The 16,259-nt window shown below is 44.0% G+C and overlaps 1 protein-coding gene across 1 annotated transcript in view; it reads right to left on the bottom strand.

Annotated features, from left to right (window-relative positions):
• Positions 1-15,169: 15,169 nt before the first annotated feature.
• LOC110486761 (kinesin-like protein KIF1A) overlaps positions 15,170-16,259 on the bottom strand; it is a 185,676-nt gene continuing 184,586 nt past the window's right edge. Inside the window, exon 49 of the mRNA XM_090182482.1 lies at positions 15,170-16,046. Coding sequence (XP_090038608.1) covers positions 16,004-16,046 — 43 coding nt within the window. The 3' untranslated portion in view covers positions 15,170-16,003. The remainder of the gene's footprint in view (positions 16,047-16,259) is intronic.

Genomic DNA, 16,259 nt, shown 5'->3' on the forward strand with positions numbered 1-16,259 from the left:
CCCAGAAAATGTAAAAAACTGTTGGCCTATATCAAATCTTCCATTCCTCTCAAAACATTTGGAAAAAGCTGTTGCGCAGCAACTCACTGCTTTCCTGAAGACAAACAATGTATATGAAATGCTTCAGTCTGGTTTTAGACCCCATCATAGCACTGAGACTGCACTTGTGAAGGTGGTAAATTACCTTATAATGGCGTGAGACCGAGGATCTGCATCTGTCCTCGTGCTCCTAGACCTTAATTCTGCTTTTGATAACATCGATCACCACATTCTTTTGGAGAGATTGGAAATCCAAACTGGTCTACACGGACAAGTTCTGGCCTGGTTCAGATCTTATCTGTCGGAAAGATATCAGTTTGTCTCTGTGAATGGTTTGTCCTCTGACAAATCAATTGGAAATGTCGGTGTTCCTCAAGGCTCCGTTTTAGGACCACTATTGTTTTCACTATATGTTTTGCCTCTTGGTGATGTCATTCAGAAAAGTAATGATAACTTTCACTGCTATGTGGATGACAGACAGCTGTAATTTTCGATGAAACATGGTGATGCCCCAAAATTGCCCTCTCTGGAATCCTGTGTTTCAGACATAAGGAAGTGGATCGTGGAAAATGTTATACTTTTAAACTCTGACAAAACAGAGATCCTAGTTCTAGGTCCCAAGAAACAAAGAGATTTTTTGTTGAATCTGACAATTATTCTTGATGGTTGTACAGTCATCTCAAATAAAACTGAAGGACCTCAGCTTTACTCTGGACCCTGAACTCTCTTTTGACAAACATATCAAGACTGTTTCAAGGACAGCTTTTTTCCATCTACCTAACATTGCAAAAATCAGAAACGTTCTGTACAAAAACGATGCATAAAAATGTATCCATGCTTTTGTCACTTCTAGGTTAGACAACTGCAACGCTCTACTTTCCGGCTACCCGGATAAAGCACTAAATAAACATCAGTTAGTGCTAAACACGGCTGCTAGAATCTTGACTAGAACCAAAAGATGTTATCATATTACTCCAGTGCTAGCCTCTCTACACTGGCTTCCTGTTAAGGCAAAGGCTGATTTCAAGGTTTACTGCTAACCTACAAAGCATTACATGGGCATGCTCCTACCTATCTTTCACGATTTGGTCCTGCCGTACATACCTACATGTACGCTATGGTCACAAGACATAGGCCTCCTCACTGTCCCTAGAATGTCTAAGCAGTTTTTCCTAGCCACCGTGATTCTACACCTGCATTGCTTGATGTTTGGGGGTTTAGGCTGGGTTTCTGTACAGCACTTTGAGATTTCAACTGATTTAAGAAGGGCATTATAAATAAATTAGATTTTTATGGTGATTGGACTGAGAGGGATGTAAGCTCTCTCTCTCTCTCTCTACTATAACAGTCTGGTGATTGGACTGAGAGGGATATAAGCTCTCTCTCTCTCTCTCTACTATAACAGTCTGGTGATGGACTGAGAGGGATGTAACCTCTCCCTCTCTACTATAACAGTCTGGTGATAGACTGAGAGGAATATAAGCTCTCTCTCTCTCTACTATAACAGTCTGGCGATAGACTGAGAGGGATATAATCTCTCTCTCTCTCTCTCTCTACTATAGCAGTCTGGTGATGGACTGAGAGGGATATAAGCTCTCTCTCTCTCTACTATAACAGTCTGGTGATTGGACTGAGAGGGATATAAGCACAGACAGCTTATAGCTACCACATGTAACAATGTGTGATTCATTCACCATTACATCATAATATAAACCAAAGTGAATAATCTTGTATTTACTCAACCAAATTGAGATGGTCTGGGATGATTCGAACTGCAGAGTGAAGGAAAAACAGCCAACAAGTGCTCAGCATATGTGGAAACTCCTTCAAGACAGTTGGAAATGCATTCCAGGTTAAGCTGGTTGAGAGAATGCCGAGAGTGTGCAAAGCTGTCATCAAGGCAAAGTGTGTCTTGAATTCCAAAGGCAAAGGGTGCTGGTTAAGTGTGTCTTGAATTCTAAAATAAACCACAGACTGTGTCACCAGCAAAGCATCCCCACACCATAACACCACCTTCTCCATGTTTCACGGTGGGAAATACACATGCAGAGATCATCCGTTCACCCACACTGCGTCTCACAAGGGCACGGAGGGATGGAAACAAAAATCTCAAATTTGGACTCCAGACCAAAGGACAGATTTCCACCGGTCTAATGTCCACTGCTGGTGTTTCTTGGTCTAATCAAGTCTCTTCTTCTTCTTACTATTATTTAGGTGTGGTTTCTTTGCATAAATTCGACCATGAAGGCCTTATTCACACGGTCTCCTCTGAACAGTTGATGTTGAGATGTGTCTGCTACTTGAACTCTGTGAAGCACTTATTTGGGCTGCAATTTCTGAGTCTTGTAACTTTAATGAACTTATCCTCTGCAGCAGAGGTACCTCTGGGTCTTCTTTTCCTTTTATTGTGGCGGTCCTCATGAGAGCCAGTTTCATCATAGCGCTTGATGGTTTTGCGACTGCACTTGAAGTTTCCGCATCCGAGTGACAATTGGCTAACGTCGGTCCCGGAGCAAGCGCCCTTTCTCCTGGCTAGCTAAAGAGGCCCATCAGCCACTCCTGGGCTACAATACCTGCACCCCTTCTACTGCCGGTACGGGGCACGGAACCCCAACGATCCTTCACGACTGAACTACGACATCCCCGGATTATTCCCACCCCAAGCTCTGTGCCTTTCGCCTGGATCAGCTAGCTAGCTGCAATCCGAGTGTCTACTCCTGGCTAACGCCTCTGCCCCGAAGCTGGCACCAATTAGCCCGGAGCCGGCCCATGCTAGGCCCATCTTCCGGCTAGCTGAAGAGTTCCATCAGCCACTCCTGGCCTACAATCACCTATCCGGACCCGTTTTACTGCCGGTGCGGAGCCACACCGGGCCCTCACAACTTGACTACCAACGTTATCTGCCCGAGGGGGTTTTCAATTGGCCCCTCCGTCACGACGTAACCTGAACGCCCATCTGCTAACTGCGGCCCGCTAATCGTTAGCTGTCTAGAGCATATCGGCTGCTAGCTGAATAGGTCCATCAGACAATTTTCTTGGGCCACTATAACTATTTTGCCAATTGGATTGGTCCCCACTACGACACGGAATCCCACTAATCTACAGACGGAAGTGCTCGAGGAGGCTATAAACAGACCTCCTCCGTCTTCTGTTGGCTTGCTACCCCTGGCCCAGCTAGTTGTATGAATCACCGTGACCCCAACCAACCTCACAACCCACTGGACCCTTATGATCACTCGGCTAAGCCTCTCCTTAATGTAATATGCATTGTCCACTGCTGTTCTGGTTAGTGTTTATTGTCTTATTTCACTGTAGAGCCTCTAGCCCTGCTCAATATACCTTATCCAACCCTTCAGTTCCACCACCCACACATGCGATGACATCACCTGTTTACATCTACAAGACTCTGCTAGGTAAAGCCACGCCTTATCTCAGCTCGCTGGTCACCATAGCAGCACCCACCCGTAGCACGCGCTCCAGCAGATATATCTCACTGGTCACCCCCAAAGCCAATTCCTCCACCAGTTCTCTGCTGCCAATGACTGGAACGAACTAAACAAATCACTGAAACTGGAGACACTTATCTCCCTCACTAGCTTTAAGCACCAGCTGTCAGAGCAGCTCACAGATCACTGCATCTGTACATAGCCCATCTGTAAATAGCCCAAACAACTACCTCATCCCCTACTGTATTTATTTATTTATCTTGCTCCTTTGCACCTCAGTATTTCTACTTTGCACACTCATATACTGTCTAATCTACCATTCCAGTGTTTAATTGCTATATTGTATTTACTTTGCCACCATGGCCTATTTATTGCCTTACCTCCCTTATCTCACCTCATTTACTCACATCGTATATAGACTTGTTTTTCTACTGTATTATTGACTGTATGTTTGTTTATTCCATGTGTAACTCTGTGTCGTTGTATGTGTCAAACTGCTTTGCTTTATCTTGGCCAGGTCGCAGTTGTAAATGAGAACTTGTTCTCAACTTGTCTTCCTGGTTAAATAAAAGGTGAAATAAAAAAATAGGTGAAGGAGGCTGAGACTGAAGGAGCTTGTCAGTCTCTTCCAACCTGGAAATGCAAGGTTGACAGCTGGTTTGTTAACCCTTTCTTTCTTGTGGAGTTTTGTGTGTGCAATGTTCACCTTATTGCACGACGCAATGCGGAGTGCCTGGACACAGCCCTTAGCCGTGGTATACTGGCCACATACCACAAACCCCTGAGGTGCCTTATTGCTATTATAAACTGGTTACCAGTGTAATTAGAGCAGTAAAAAATATATGTGTTGTCATACTGTCAGCCAATCAGCATTCAGGGCTCGAACCACCCAGATTATAATTGACATTCTACATTGTGCAATGTCTGTCCGAATTGCAAAATACACTATAGTTGGTTCACCAATAGCTAATAATAGATTTGATCAAACCCAATAATACAATAGAATATAATATATCTCTCTATACAGCATATATCTTGTCACGGCTCCTCTGCGTTGCAGGGGCGGTTCCTCCTGCAGGCAGAGGAGGGTCGTTAGTGATTGGAGTCACCTGGGCTCAAGGTATTTAAACTGTCACTAATCACCTCTCTCTCTCTCTCTCCGCTCCTCCAGGTATGAACCTGTTGTGTTTGTTCTTCTGTAGTTTTGCATAGTTTTCACTCAGTCATTCACACACACAGATTCACGCATCCATGCACTTACAGTATGATACTTCCATGCCTCATTCCTTTTTCTTAGTTTAAAGTTAATAGTTTTGTTTACATTAAACAAAACATTTTAATTGGCCTATACCTGTTGCACGCCCAATTTTTCAGTTTTTGATTTGTTAAAAAAGTTTGAAATATCCAATAAATGTCGTTCCACTTCATGATTGTGTCCCACTTGTTGTTGATTCTTCACAAAAAAATACAGTTTTATATCTTTATGTTTGAAGCCTGAAATGTGGCAAAAGGTCGCAAAGTTCAAGGGGGCCGAATACTTTCGCAAGGCACTGTATATATATATATATATATATGTACAGTATATATCTCTCTATATCTCTATATCCAGTATATTACTGTATGCACAGTATCTCTCTATACATTATATCTCCATTTATTTCTCCATACATTATATATCTATCTCTCTATACAGTATATCTCTATATATCTCTCTATACAGTATATATTTCTACATGCAGTGGCGACAGTATTCACCCCCTTAGCATTTTTCAAATTTTTTGGGGGGGTTCTATAATTTGATTTGCACAACATGCTTACCACTTTGAAGACGCAAAATATTTGTTGTTGTGAAACAAACAAGAAATAAGACGAAAAACTGAAAACTTGAGCATGCACAACTATTCACCCCCACAAAGTCAATACTTTGTAGAGACACCTTCTGCAGCAATTACAGCTGCAAGTCTCTTGGGAATGTCTCTATAAACTCGGTACATCTAGCCACTGGGATTTTTACCCATTCTTCAAGGCAAACTGCTCCAGCTCCTTCAAGTTGGATGGGTTCTGCCGGTGTACAGCAATCTTTAAGTCATACCACAGATTCTCAATTGGATTGAGGTCTGGGCTTTGACTAGGCTATTCCAAGACATTTAAATGTTTCCCCTTAAACCACTCGAGTGTTTCTTTAGCAGTATGCTTAAGGTCATTGTCCTGCTGGAAGGTGAACCTTCGTCCCAGTCTCAAAACTCTGGAAGACTGAAACAGGTTTCCCTCAAGAAGTTCCCTGTATTTAGCACCATCCATCATTCCTTCAATTCTGACCAGTTACCCAGTCCCTAGCGATGAAAAACATCCCCACGGGATGATGCTGCCACCACCATGCTTCACTGTGGGGATAGGGTTCTCGGGGTGATGTGAGGTGTTGGGTTTACGCCAGACATAGCGTTTTCCTTGATGGCCAAAAAGTTACATTTTAGTCTCATCTGACCAGAGTACCTTCTTCCATATGTTTGGGGAGTCTCCCACATGCCTTTTGGAGAACACCAAATGTGTTTGCTTATTTTCTTCTTTAAGCAATGGCTTTCTTCCGTAAAGGCCAGCTCTGTGGAGTGTACGGCTTAACGTGGTCCTATGGACAGATACTCCAATCTCCGCCGTGGAGCTTTGCAGCTCCTTCAGAGTTATCTTTGGTCTCTTTGTTGCCTCTGGTTAAAGCCCTCCTTGCTTGGTCTGTGAGTTTTGGTGTGCGGCCCTCTTTTGGCAGGTTTGTTGTGGTGCCATATTCTTTCCATTTTTTACTAATGAAATTTAATGGTGCTCAGTGGGATGTTCAAAGTTTCTGATATTTTTTTAGAACCCAACCCTGATCTGTATTTCTCCACAACGTTGTCCCTGACCTGTTTGGAGAGCTCCTTGGTCTTCATGGTGCCGCTTGTTTGGTGGTGCCCCTTGCTTTAGTGGTGTTGCAGACTCTGGGGCTTTTCAGAACAGGTGTATATATACTGAGATCATGTGACAGATCTTATGTAGGGGCTTCATAGCAAAGGGGGTGAATACATATACAGTGGGGCAAAAACGTACCAAACCAAATACTTATTTTCCACCATAATTTGCAAATGAATTCATTAGAAATCCTACAATGTGATTTTCTGGATTTTTTTCTTCTCATTTTGTCTGTCATAGTTGAAGTGTACCTATGATGAAAATTACAGGCCTCTCTCATCTTTTTAAGTGGGAGAACTTGCACAATTGGTGGCCGACTAAATACTTTTTTTGCCCCACTGTAAAATCTCGATTTCCTTCCCCAGCGAATGAGGGGGATTTGGGCCTGGTCGGGTGTCTGTAGTATCTCCCTCCCGTCCGACTCGTTGAAGAAAAACTCTTTGTCTAATCGGAGGTGAGCAATCGCAGTTCTGATGTTCAGGTCATAAGAGACGGTAGCAGCAACATTATGTACAAAACAAGTTACGACCAACACGAAAAGAACTAACAAAATAGCATGGTTGGTTAAGAGCTAATAAGATGGCCACCCTCCCGGGTGGCGCAGTGGTCTAGGGTCGTCGTCCGGGTTAGGGAGGGTTTGGCCGGCAGGGATGTCCTTGTCTCATCGTGACTCCTGTGGCGGACTGGGCGCAGTGCACGCTGACCCGGTGTACGGTGTTTCCTCAGACACATTGGTGCGGCTGGCTTCCGGGTTGGATGTCCGTTGTGTCAAGAAGCAGTGCGGCTAAGTTGGGTTTGTGTTTCGGACAACGCACGGCTCTCGAACTTCGTCTCTCCCGAGTCCGCACGGGAGTTGCAACGATGAGACAAGACTGTAACTACTACCAATCGGATACCACGAAATTGCGGAGAATTTTCTTTTTATAAAAAAGAGCCAAAAAGACTGCAGCCCGCCCCCTCCCCCCCTCCGACCACCATCATACATAAACTTCAGCACACAGTGAAACAACAAGGACTCGTATATTTTGGTAGTGTTGCATCATTTTCCACATTTATTTAACATCTGACAATGTGTATAGTGTACACAAACCTTTTTGTTTTGACGCTTAATAACTCCGACACTCAAATAGAGACATTGATTGAACTACTAAAACCCATTTTAAGATGGTGTTTAAATAGGTTACAGCTGCATAATACACCGTTCACAGCAAACATGTTTGTTTATATATATACAATGCTAAATAACTTGAAGAAAAATAAAATAGTAAAAAAAAATGCTTTAATGGGTGCAGTTTGACAAGAGCTCAAGAAAAAAAACATCAGTCACTACATATAAAAGCTTAAATTAATTAAGACAATAGGTAATACATCTAAAAGCTGCTTTGTGAAGGCTGTTGGGATACGATAGTGTCAGGGATGACGGTACAGTAGATGTTGGGATACGATAGTGTCAGGGTGACGGTACAGTAGATGTTGGGATACGATAGTGTCAGGGTGATGGTACAGTAGATGTTGGGATACGATAGTGTCAGGGTACCGGTACAGTAGATGTTGGGATACGATAGTGTCAGGGTGATGGTACAGTAGATGTTGGGATACGATAGTGTCAGGGTACCGGTACAGTAGATGTTGGGATACGATAGTGTCAGGGTGATGGTACAGTAGATGTTGGGATACGATAGTGTCAGGGTGATGGTACAGTAGATGTTGGGATTCGATAGTGTCAGGGTGATGATACAGTAGATGTTTGTGGACAGACAGGGAAATAGGAGTGACAGACAGTGAAATAGGAGTGACAGACAGGGAAATAGGAATGACAGACAGGGAAATAGGAGTGACAGACAGTGAAATAGGAGTGACAGACAGTGAAATAGGAGTGACAGACAGTGAAATAGGAGTGACAGACAGTGAAATAGGAGTGACAGACAGTGAAATAGGAGTCAAGACAGTGAAATAGGAGTGACAGACAGTGAAATAGGAGTGACAGACAGTGAAATAGGAGTGACAGACAGTGAAATAGGAGTGACAGACAGTGAAATAGGAGTGACAGACAGTGAAATAGGAGTGACAGACAGTGAAATAGGAGTGACAGACAGCGAAATAGGAGTGACAGACAGCGCCAAATGGCTCTGGTCAAGAGCAGTGTGCTATATAGGAAACAGGAAGCCATTTGGGAAGCATCCCCCAGTTCTACATGATGTCCTGTCTACATGTCTACATAGAACAGGCCAAGCATCTCCTCTGGGGTAAAGGGTCTAGAATGTTCTATAAAGTGTAATGCCCTAATATTGTAAACTGGGAAAGAGACAACCAAAACCAGAAACACACGGCCACTCACTGCAATCAAATCAAATATCAAAAGCTTAATATAATAATCATTTACATTCTACATGACTATTTGGTTTTTCCTGATTGAATCAATCGAACAAGACCCATTGGTACAGGGTAGGCCTCTGACCCATTGGTACAGGGTAGGCCTCTGACCCATTGGTACAGGGTAGGCCTCTGACCCATTGGTACCGACCTCTGACCCATTGGTACCGACCTCTAACCCATTGGTACAGGCCTCTGACCCATTGGTACAGGGTAGGCCTCTGACCCATTGGTACCGACCTCTGACCCATTGGTACAGGCCTCTGACCCATTGGTACAGGCCTCTGACCCATTGGTACAGGGTAGGCCTCTGACCCATTGGTACCGACCTCTGACCCATTGGTACAGGCCTCTGACCCATTGGTACAGGCCTCTGATGATCTTTATATCGTAGTAATAATATGTTTAGAAATGGCATATGCCAACTCTTTGTCTCTGGATTAAAGTGAATGATAGCATTCAAGTTCATACACTCATATTCATCTCCAAACAGATAGTCGGCTGGGCAAAAGGACCAGATGATGATTAGCTGGACAAACTGCCTGACGATGGAGAAATCCCAAATGGCACCCTATTCCCTATGTAGTGCACTCATAATTATTTATTTTTTTATATCAGGGCCCATAGTGCTCCTATAGGGCTCTGGTCAAAAGTAATGCACTTTATAGGGGAATAGGGGGTGCTATTTTGGACAGAGCAACGATGCTCTGACGGGCGGATGAAGAGAGAACAACAATACAGCAGAATGAGAAATGAAGAGTCAAAGCATAATGGAAACAGAGGCACTACATCATGTTCCACGTGCAAATTCTTCTTTTTTTTATCCGATCCCCAGTGTACTAGAAAAAGGCTTGTTTTCATTGACATTATTCTGTTCACAAGGCAAAAGGACCGTTCTGTCTGTTTCCTCATATTCGGGTTTGAATTAGAATTCATTATTATTATTATATTAGTTCTATTGTCATTTCCAATATATTCACAATCCTCTCTAGCTGATTAAATAAAGTGAGGTCAAGGTGATGATGGTTAAATCCAAGTAATGTAGAAGCTGGCCCTGTATCAGTGTTGTTATTGGAAGAAGCTGGCCCTGTATCAGTGTTGTTATTGGAGGAAGCTGGCCCTGTATCAGTGTTGTTATTGGAGGAAAATATTTCAGTGTTGTTATTGGAGGAAGCTGGTCCTGTGTCAGTGTTGTTATTGGAGGAAGCTGGCCCTGTATCAGTGTTGTTATTGGAGGAAGCTGGCCCTGTATCAGTGTTGTTATTGGAGGAAGCTGGTCCTGTATCAGTGTTGTTATTGGAGGAAGCTGGTCCTGTATCAGTGTTGTTATTGGGGGAAGCTGGCCCTGTATCAGTGTTGTTATTGGGGGAAGCTGGCCCTGTATCAGTGTTGTTATTGGAGGAAGCTGGTCCTGTATCAGTGTTGTTATTGGAGGAAGCTGGTCCTGTATCAGTGTTGTTATTGGGGGAAGCTGGTCCTGTATCAGTGTTGTTATTGGAGGAAGCTGGCCCTGTATCAGTGTTGTTATTGGAGGAAGCTGGTCCTGTATCAGTGTTGTTATTGGAGGAAGCTGGTCCTGTATCAGTGTTGTTATTGGGGGAAGCTGGCCCTGTATCAGTGTTGTTATTGGGGGAAGCTGGCCCTGTATCAGTGTTGTTATTGGAGGAAGCTGGCCCTGTATCAGTGTTGTTATTGGAGGAAAATGTTTCAGTGTTGTTATTGGAGGAAGCTGGTCCTGTGTCAGTGTTGTTATTGGAGGAAGCTGGCCCTGTATCAGTGTTGTTATTGGGGGAAGCTGGCCCTGTATCAGTGTTGTTATTGGAGGAAGCTGGTCCTGTGTCAGTGTTGTTATTGGAGGAAGCTGGCCCTGTATCAGTGTTGTTATTGGAGGAAGCTGGCCCTGTATCAGTGTTGTTATTGGAGGAAGCTGGTCCTGTATCAGTGTTGTTATTGGAGGAAGCTGGTCCTGTATCAGTGTTGTTATTGGGGGAAGCTGGCCCTGTATCAGTGTTGTTATTGGGGGAAGCTGGCCCTGTATCAGTGTTGTTATTGGAGGAAGCTGGTCCTGTATCAGTGTTGTTATTGGAGGAAGCTGGTCCTGTATCAGTGTTGTTATTGGGGGAAGCTGGTCCTGTATCAGTGTTGTTATTGGAGGAAGCTGGCCCTGTATCAGTGTTGTTATTGGAGGAAGCTGGTCCTGTATCAGTGTTGTTATTGGAGGAAGCTGGTCCTGTATCAGTGTTGTTATTGGGGGAAGCTGGCCCTGTATCAGTGTTGTTATTGGGGGAAGCTGGCCCTGTATCAGTGTTGTTATTGGAGGAAGCTGGCCCTGTATCAGTGTTGTTATTGGAGGAAAATGTTTCAGTGTTGTTATTGGAGGAAGCTGGTCCTGTGTCAGTGTTGTTATTGGAGGAAGCTGGCCCTGTATCAGTGTTGTTATTGGGGGAAGCTGGCCCTGTATCAGTGTTGTTATTGGGGGAAGCTGGCCCTGTATCAGTGTTGTTATTGGGGGAAGCTGGCCCTGTATCAGTGTTGTTATTGGAGGAAGCTGGCCCTGTATCAGTGTTGTTATTGGAGGAAGCTGGTCCTGTATCAGTGTTGTTATTGGAGGAAGCTGGTCCTGTATCAGTGTTGTTATTGGGGGAAGCTGGCCCTGTATCAGTGTTGTTATTGGGGGAAGCTGGCCCTGTATCAGTGTTGTTATTGGAGGAAGCTGGTCCTGTATCAGTGTTGTTATTGGAGGAAGCTGGTCCTGTATAAGTGTTGTTATTGGGGGAAGCTGGCCCTGTATCAGTGTTGTTATTGGGGGAAGCTGGCCCTGTATCAGTGTTGTTATTGGAGGAAGCTGGCCCTGTATCAGTGTTGTTATTGGAGGAAAATGTTTCAGTGTTGTTATTGGAGGAAGCTGGCCCTGTGTCAGTGTTGTTATTGGGGGAAGCTGGCCCTGTATCAGTGTTGTTATTGGAGGAAGCTGGCCCTGTATCAGTGTTGTTAGTGGGGGAAGCTGGCCCTGTATCAGTGTTGTTATTGGGGGAAGCTGGCCCTGTATCAGTGTTGTTATTGGAGGAAGCTGGTCCTGTATCAGTGTTGTTATTGGAGGAAAATGTTTCAGTGTTGTTATTGGGGGAAGCTGGCTCTGTATCAGTGTTGTTATTGAGGGAAGCTGGCCCTGTATCAGTGTTGTTATTGGGGAAGCTGGTCCTGTATCAGTGTTGTTATTGGAGGAAGCTGGTCCTGTATCAGTGTTGTTATTGGGGAAGCTGGCCCTGTATCAGTGTTGTTATTGGAAGAAGCTGGTCCTGTATCAGTGTTGTTATTGGAGGAAGCTGGCCCTGTATCAGTGTTGTTATTGGGGGAAAATGTTTCGGTGTTGTTATTGGGGGAAGCTGGCTCTGTATCAGTGTTGTTATTGAGGGAAGCTGGCCCTGTATCAGTGTTGTTATTGGGGGAAGCTGGCCCTGTATCAGTGTTGTTATTGGAGGAAGCTGGTCCTGTATCAGTGTTGTTATTGGAGGAAAATGTTTCAGTGTTGTTATTTGGGGAAGCTGGCTCTGTATCAGTGTTGTTATTGGGGGAAGCTGGTCCTGTATCAGTGTTGTTATTGGAGGAAGCTGGTCCTGTATCAGTGTTGTTATTTGAGGATGCTGGCCCTGTATCAGTGTTGTTATTGGGGAAGCTGGCCCTGTATCAGTGTTGTTATTGGAGGAAGCTGGTCCTGTATCAGTGTTGTTATTGGGGGAAGCTGGTCCTGTATCAGTGTTGTTATTGGGGGAAGCTGGCCCTGTATCAGTGTTGTTATTGGAGGAAGCTGGCCCTGTATCAGTGTTGTTATTGGGGGAAGCTGGCCCTGTATCAGTGTTGTTATTGGGGGAACACGTATCAGTGTTGTTATTGAGGGAAGCTGGCCCTGTATCAGTGTTGTTATTGGGGGAACATGTATCAGTGTTGTTATTGAGGGAAGCTGGCCCTGTATCAGTGTTGTTATAGGGGGAACATGTATGAGTGTTGTTATTTGGGGAAACAGGCCCTCTATCAATGTTGTTATTTGGGGGGTAGCACTATTCACTATCCAGAGGAAGGAGGGGTGGGGGGGTCATAGGTCATAGGTCATGTTATCATACAGTTAGAGGAACTGATAATAAAAGGTGCTGTGTGCAGAAGTTGCACTATAACTACTTTAGAAATATAAATGTCTTTGTAAACAAATACACGCATAAATAAATAAATGATCATGTTGTTAAATATATAAATATAACCTCAACTTAATAAAATTAAAAAAATCTGACTCAGATATTAATTAAGATTCAATTTGGAGGATTTTCACATGTGAACATGTGGTGAACAGGTGAACATGTGAACGTTTGATCGATGCCAACCCTCATCTCGTCGCCGGGCTGTGGATGCATCCCAATTGGCACACGATTGTCTGCATAGTTCACTGCATTTGACCAGAGCAACTATGAAAGAGACCATGGGCCCAAATAAAAAAATAATGCACTATATAGGTAATAGATTGCATTTATTATTTTTTTTTAACCTTTATTTAACTTGGGACGCACCCTGTGTGTGTTAACGTCTCAAGACATATCAGGGGGAATACGGAGATTAGATAGCGTCCTTGAGGAGCTATTCATGAGGAGCTATTCTGTCCTTTCCAACAGAACTGAGCTGGTATGGAAAGATACAAGGGACAGAACAGGTACTACAGCAAACCACTGTCAACTGTCGTTATTCACTCCTAAGGGACAGAACAGGTACTACACCCAACCACTGTCAACTGTTGTTATTCACTCCTAAGGAACAGAACAGATACTACACTCAACCACTGTCAACTGTTGTTATTCACTCCTAAGGGACAGAACAGGTACTACAGCCAACCACTGTCAACTGTTGTTATTCACTCCTAAGGGACAGAACAGGTACTACACCCAACCACTGTCAACTGTCGTTATTCACTCCTAAGGGACAGAACAGGTACTACACTCAACCACTGTCAACTGTCGTTATTCACTCCTAAGGGACAGAACAGATACTACACTCAACCACTGTCAACTGTCGTTATTCACTCCTAAGGAACAGAACAGGTACTACAGCCAACCACTGTCAACTGTCGTTATTCACTCCTAAGGGACAGAACAGCTACTACAGCCAACCACTGTCAACTGTCGTTATTCACTCCTAAGGGACAGAACAGGTACTACACCCAACCACTGTCAACTGTCGTTATTCACTCCTAAGGGACAGAACAGATACTACACTCAACCACTGTCAACTGTCGTTATTCACTCCTAAGGGACAGAACAGGTACTACACTCAACCACTGTCAACTGTCGTTATTCACTCCTAAGGGACAGAACAGATACTACACTCAACCACTGTCAACTGTCGTTATTCACTCCTAAGGGACAGAACAGGTACTACACTCAACCACTGTCAACTGTCGTTATTCACTCCTAAGGGACAGAACAGATACTACACTCAACCACTGTCAACTGTCGTTATTCACTCCTAAGGGACAGAACAGATACTACACTCAACCACTGTCAACTGTCGTTATTCACTCCTAAGGGACAGAACAGATACTACACTCAACCACTGTCAACTGTCGTTATTCACTCCTAAGGGACAGAACAGGTACTACACTCAACCACTGTCAACTGTCGTTATTCACTCCTAAGGGACAGAACAGGTACTACAACCAACCACTGTCAACTGTCGTTATTCACTCCTAAGGAACAGAACAGATACTACACTCAACCACTGTCAACTGTCGTTATTCACTCCTAAGGAACAGAACAGGTACTACACTCAACCACTGTCAACTGTCGTTATTCACTCCTAAGGGACAGAACAGATACTACACTCAACCACTGTCAACTGTCGTTATTCACTCCTAAGGGACAGAACAGGTACTACACTCAACCACTGTCAACTGTCGTTATTCACTCCTAAGGGACAGAACAGGTACTACAACCAACCACTGTCAACTGTCGTTATTCACTCCTAAGGAACAGAACAGATACTACACTCAACCACTGTCAACTGTCGTTTTTTCACCCCTATTTTTTTTAGTTTTTTTGTTTGTTGCAGAACTGAGGAAACCCTAATATGGTGAAAATGTGTTTACTTTGAAAACGAACCTGCTTGTTTCAACATTGTATCGAGCAACAATAAGACCAATTACTTCCTTCTCTGTTTTGTTCTGTAAGGTAAACCCGAGGTGCAACAATGTAGTAATTGTTTTTTTTTTTTTTTTTTTTCTCATTTAACCTTTTATTTAAGTCGTAATGTGAACAGAAGCCCACTGTCAGGGCAACTTTAAAATGGAGCGATTTACTGTCAACGCTGCGGACATTCTCTTTTATTTTATTTTTTTCCTGAAGGAATAAATGTGCTATTTAATTAGCTCGGTGTGTTGCTGGCAACTACCATACAGTACATCATAATGCAAGTCTATAAAATAAGGAACTGGTAACTACCCCTCTCCCCGTCTCTCTTCCTCCGTTCCCTCGGCTCGGGAACATTCTGGTAAAGTAAGGAGGTTTGGGCTCAGTCCCAAATGATACCTTATTCCCTACTTAGTGCACTACTTTAGACCAGAGCCTGTACCCTATTCCCTGTGTAGTGCACTACTTTTGACCAGAGCCCTGTAAGCCATTCTTACAGTAGCTATGACCAGCCCTATAGGCCATTCTTACAGTAGCTATGACCAGCCCTATAGGCCCTTCTTACAGTAACTTTGACCAGCCCTATAGGCCCTTCTTACAGTAGATATGACCAGCCCTATAGGCCCTTCTTACAGTAGATATGACCAGCCCTATAGGCCCTTCTTACAGTAGCTATGACCAGCCCTATAGGCCCTGGACAAAAGCAATGCACTATATAGGGAATAGGGTGGAATTTGGGCCTCAGGCTTGGAGAGGGGTTAAACCAGACAATAAGGCCAACACAGACAGACAGCGGTACAGGCCTGACAGACACACAACGATGACGGAGGCCTCAGGGCCTTAGATACGCTGGTGGTCAGCTTGGGATAAACTGGGCGTGTGCAGGAGGAGGAGCAAGTCGGTTACTAGTGTAGGAGGAGGAAGAGGAGGAGGAGGAGGAGGGTTAAGGGCACAGGAGGGAAGGAGTATTACGGTCTGGAGTCGATATACAGGCTAGTCTTTTGGTGTTCTATTGTCTTGTCTATGAGACGTGTTGATTCACATCCTCATCTGTCCAGCTCTTCTTCTGGATAGTTTGGATCTGACAGAAACAAGAGGGAGAGAATATATATATATATATGTATTCATTAAAACAATGACTCAAACAGGCTTACATTGTACATGTGATCCAGAGCCACTACAGTAGTGAGTCATTTAGCAGACTCTCTGATCCAGAGCCACTACAGTAGTGAGTCATTTAGCAGACTCTCTCATCCAGAGAGACTTACAGTAGTGAGTCATTTAGCAGACTCTC

This window comes from Oncorhynchus mykiss, chromosome 1 (genome assembly GCF_057628025.1).
Source record: "Oncorhynchus mykiss isolate SJ-2025 chromosome 1, ASM5762802v1, whole genome shotgun sequence".
Lineage (NCBI taxonomy): Eukaryota > Metazoa > Chordata > Actinopteri > Salmoniformes > Salmonidae > Oncorhynchus > Oncorhynchus mykiss.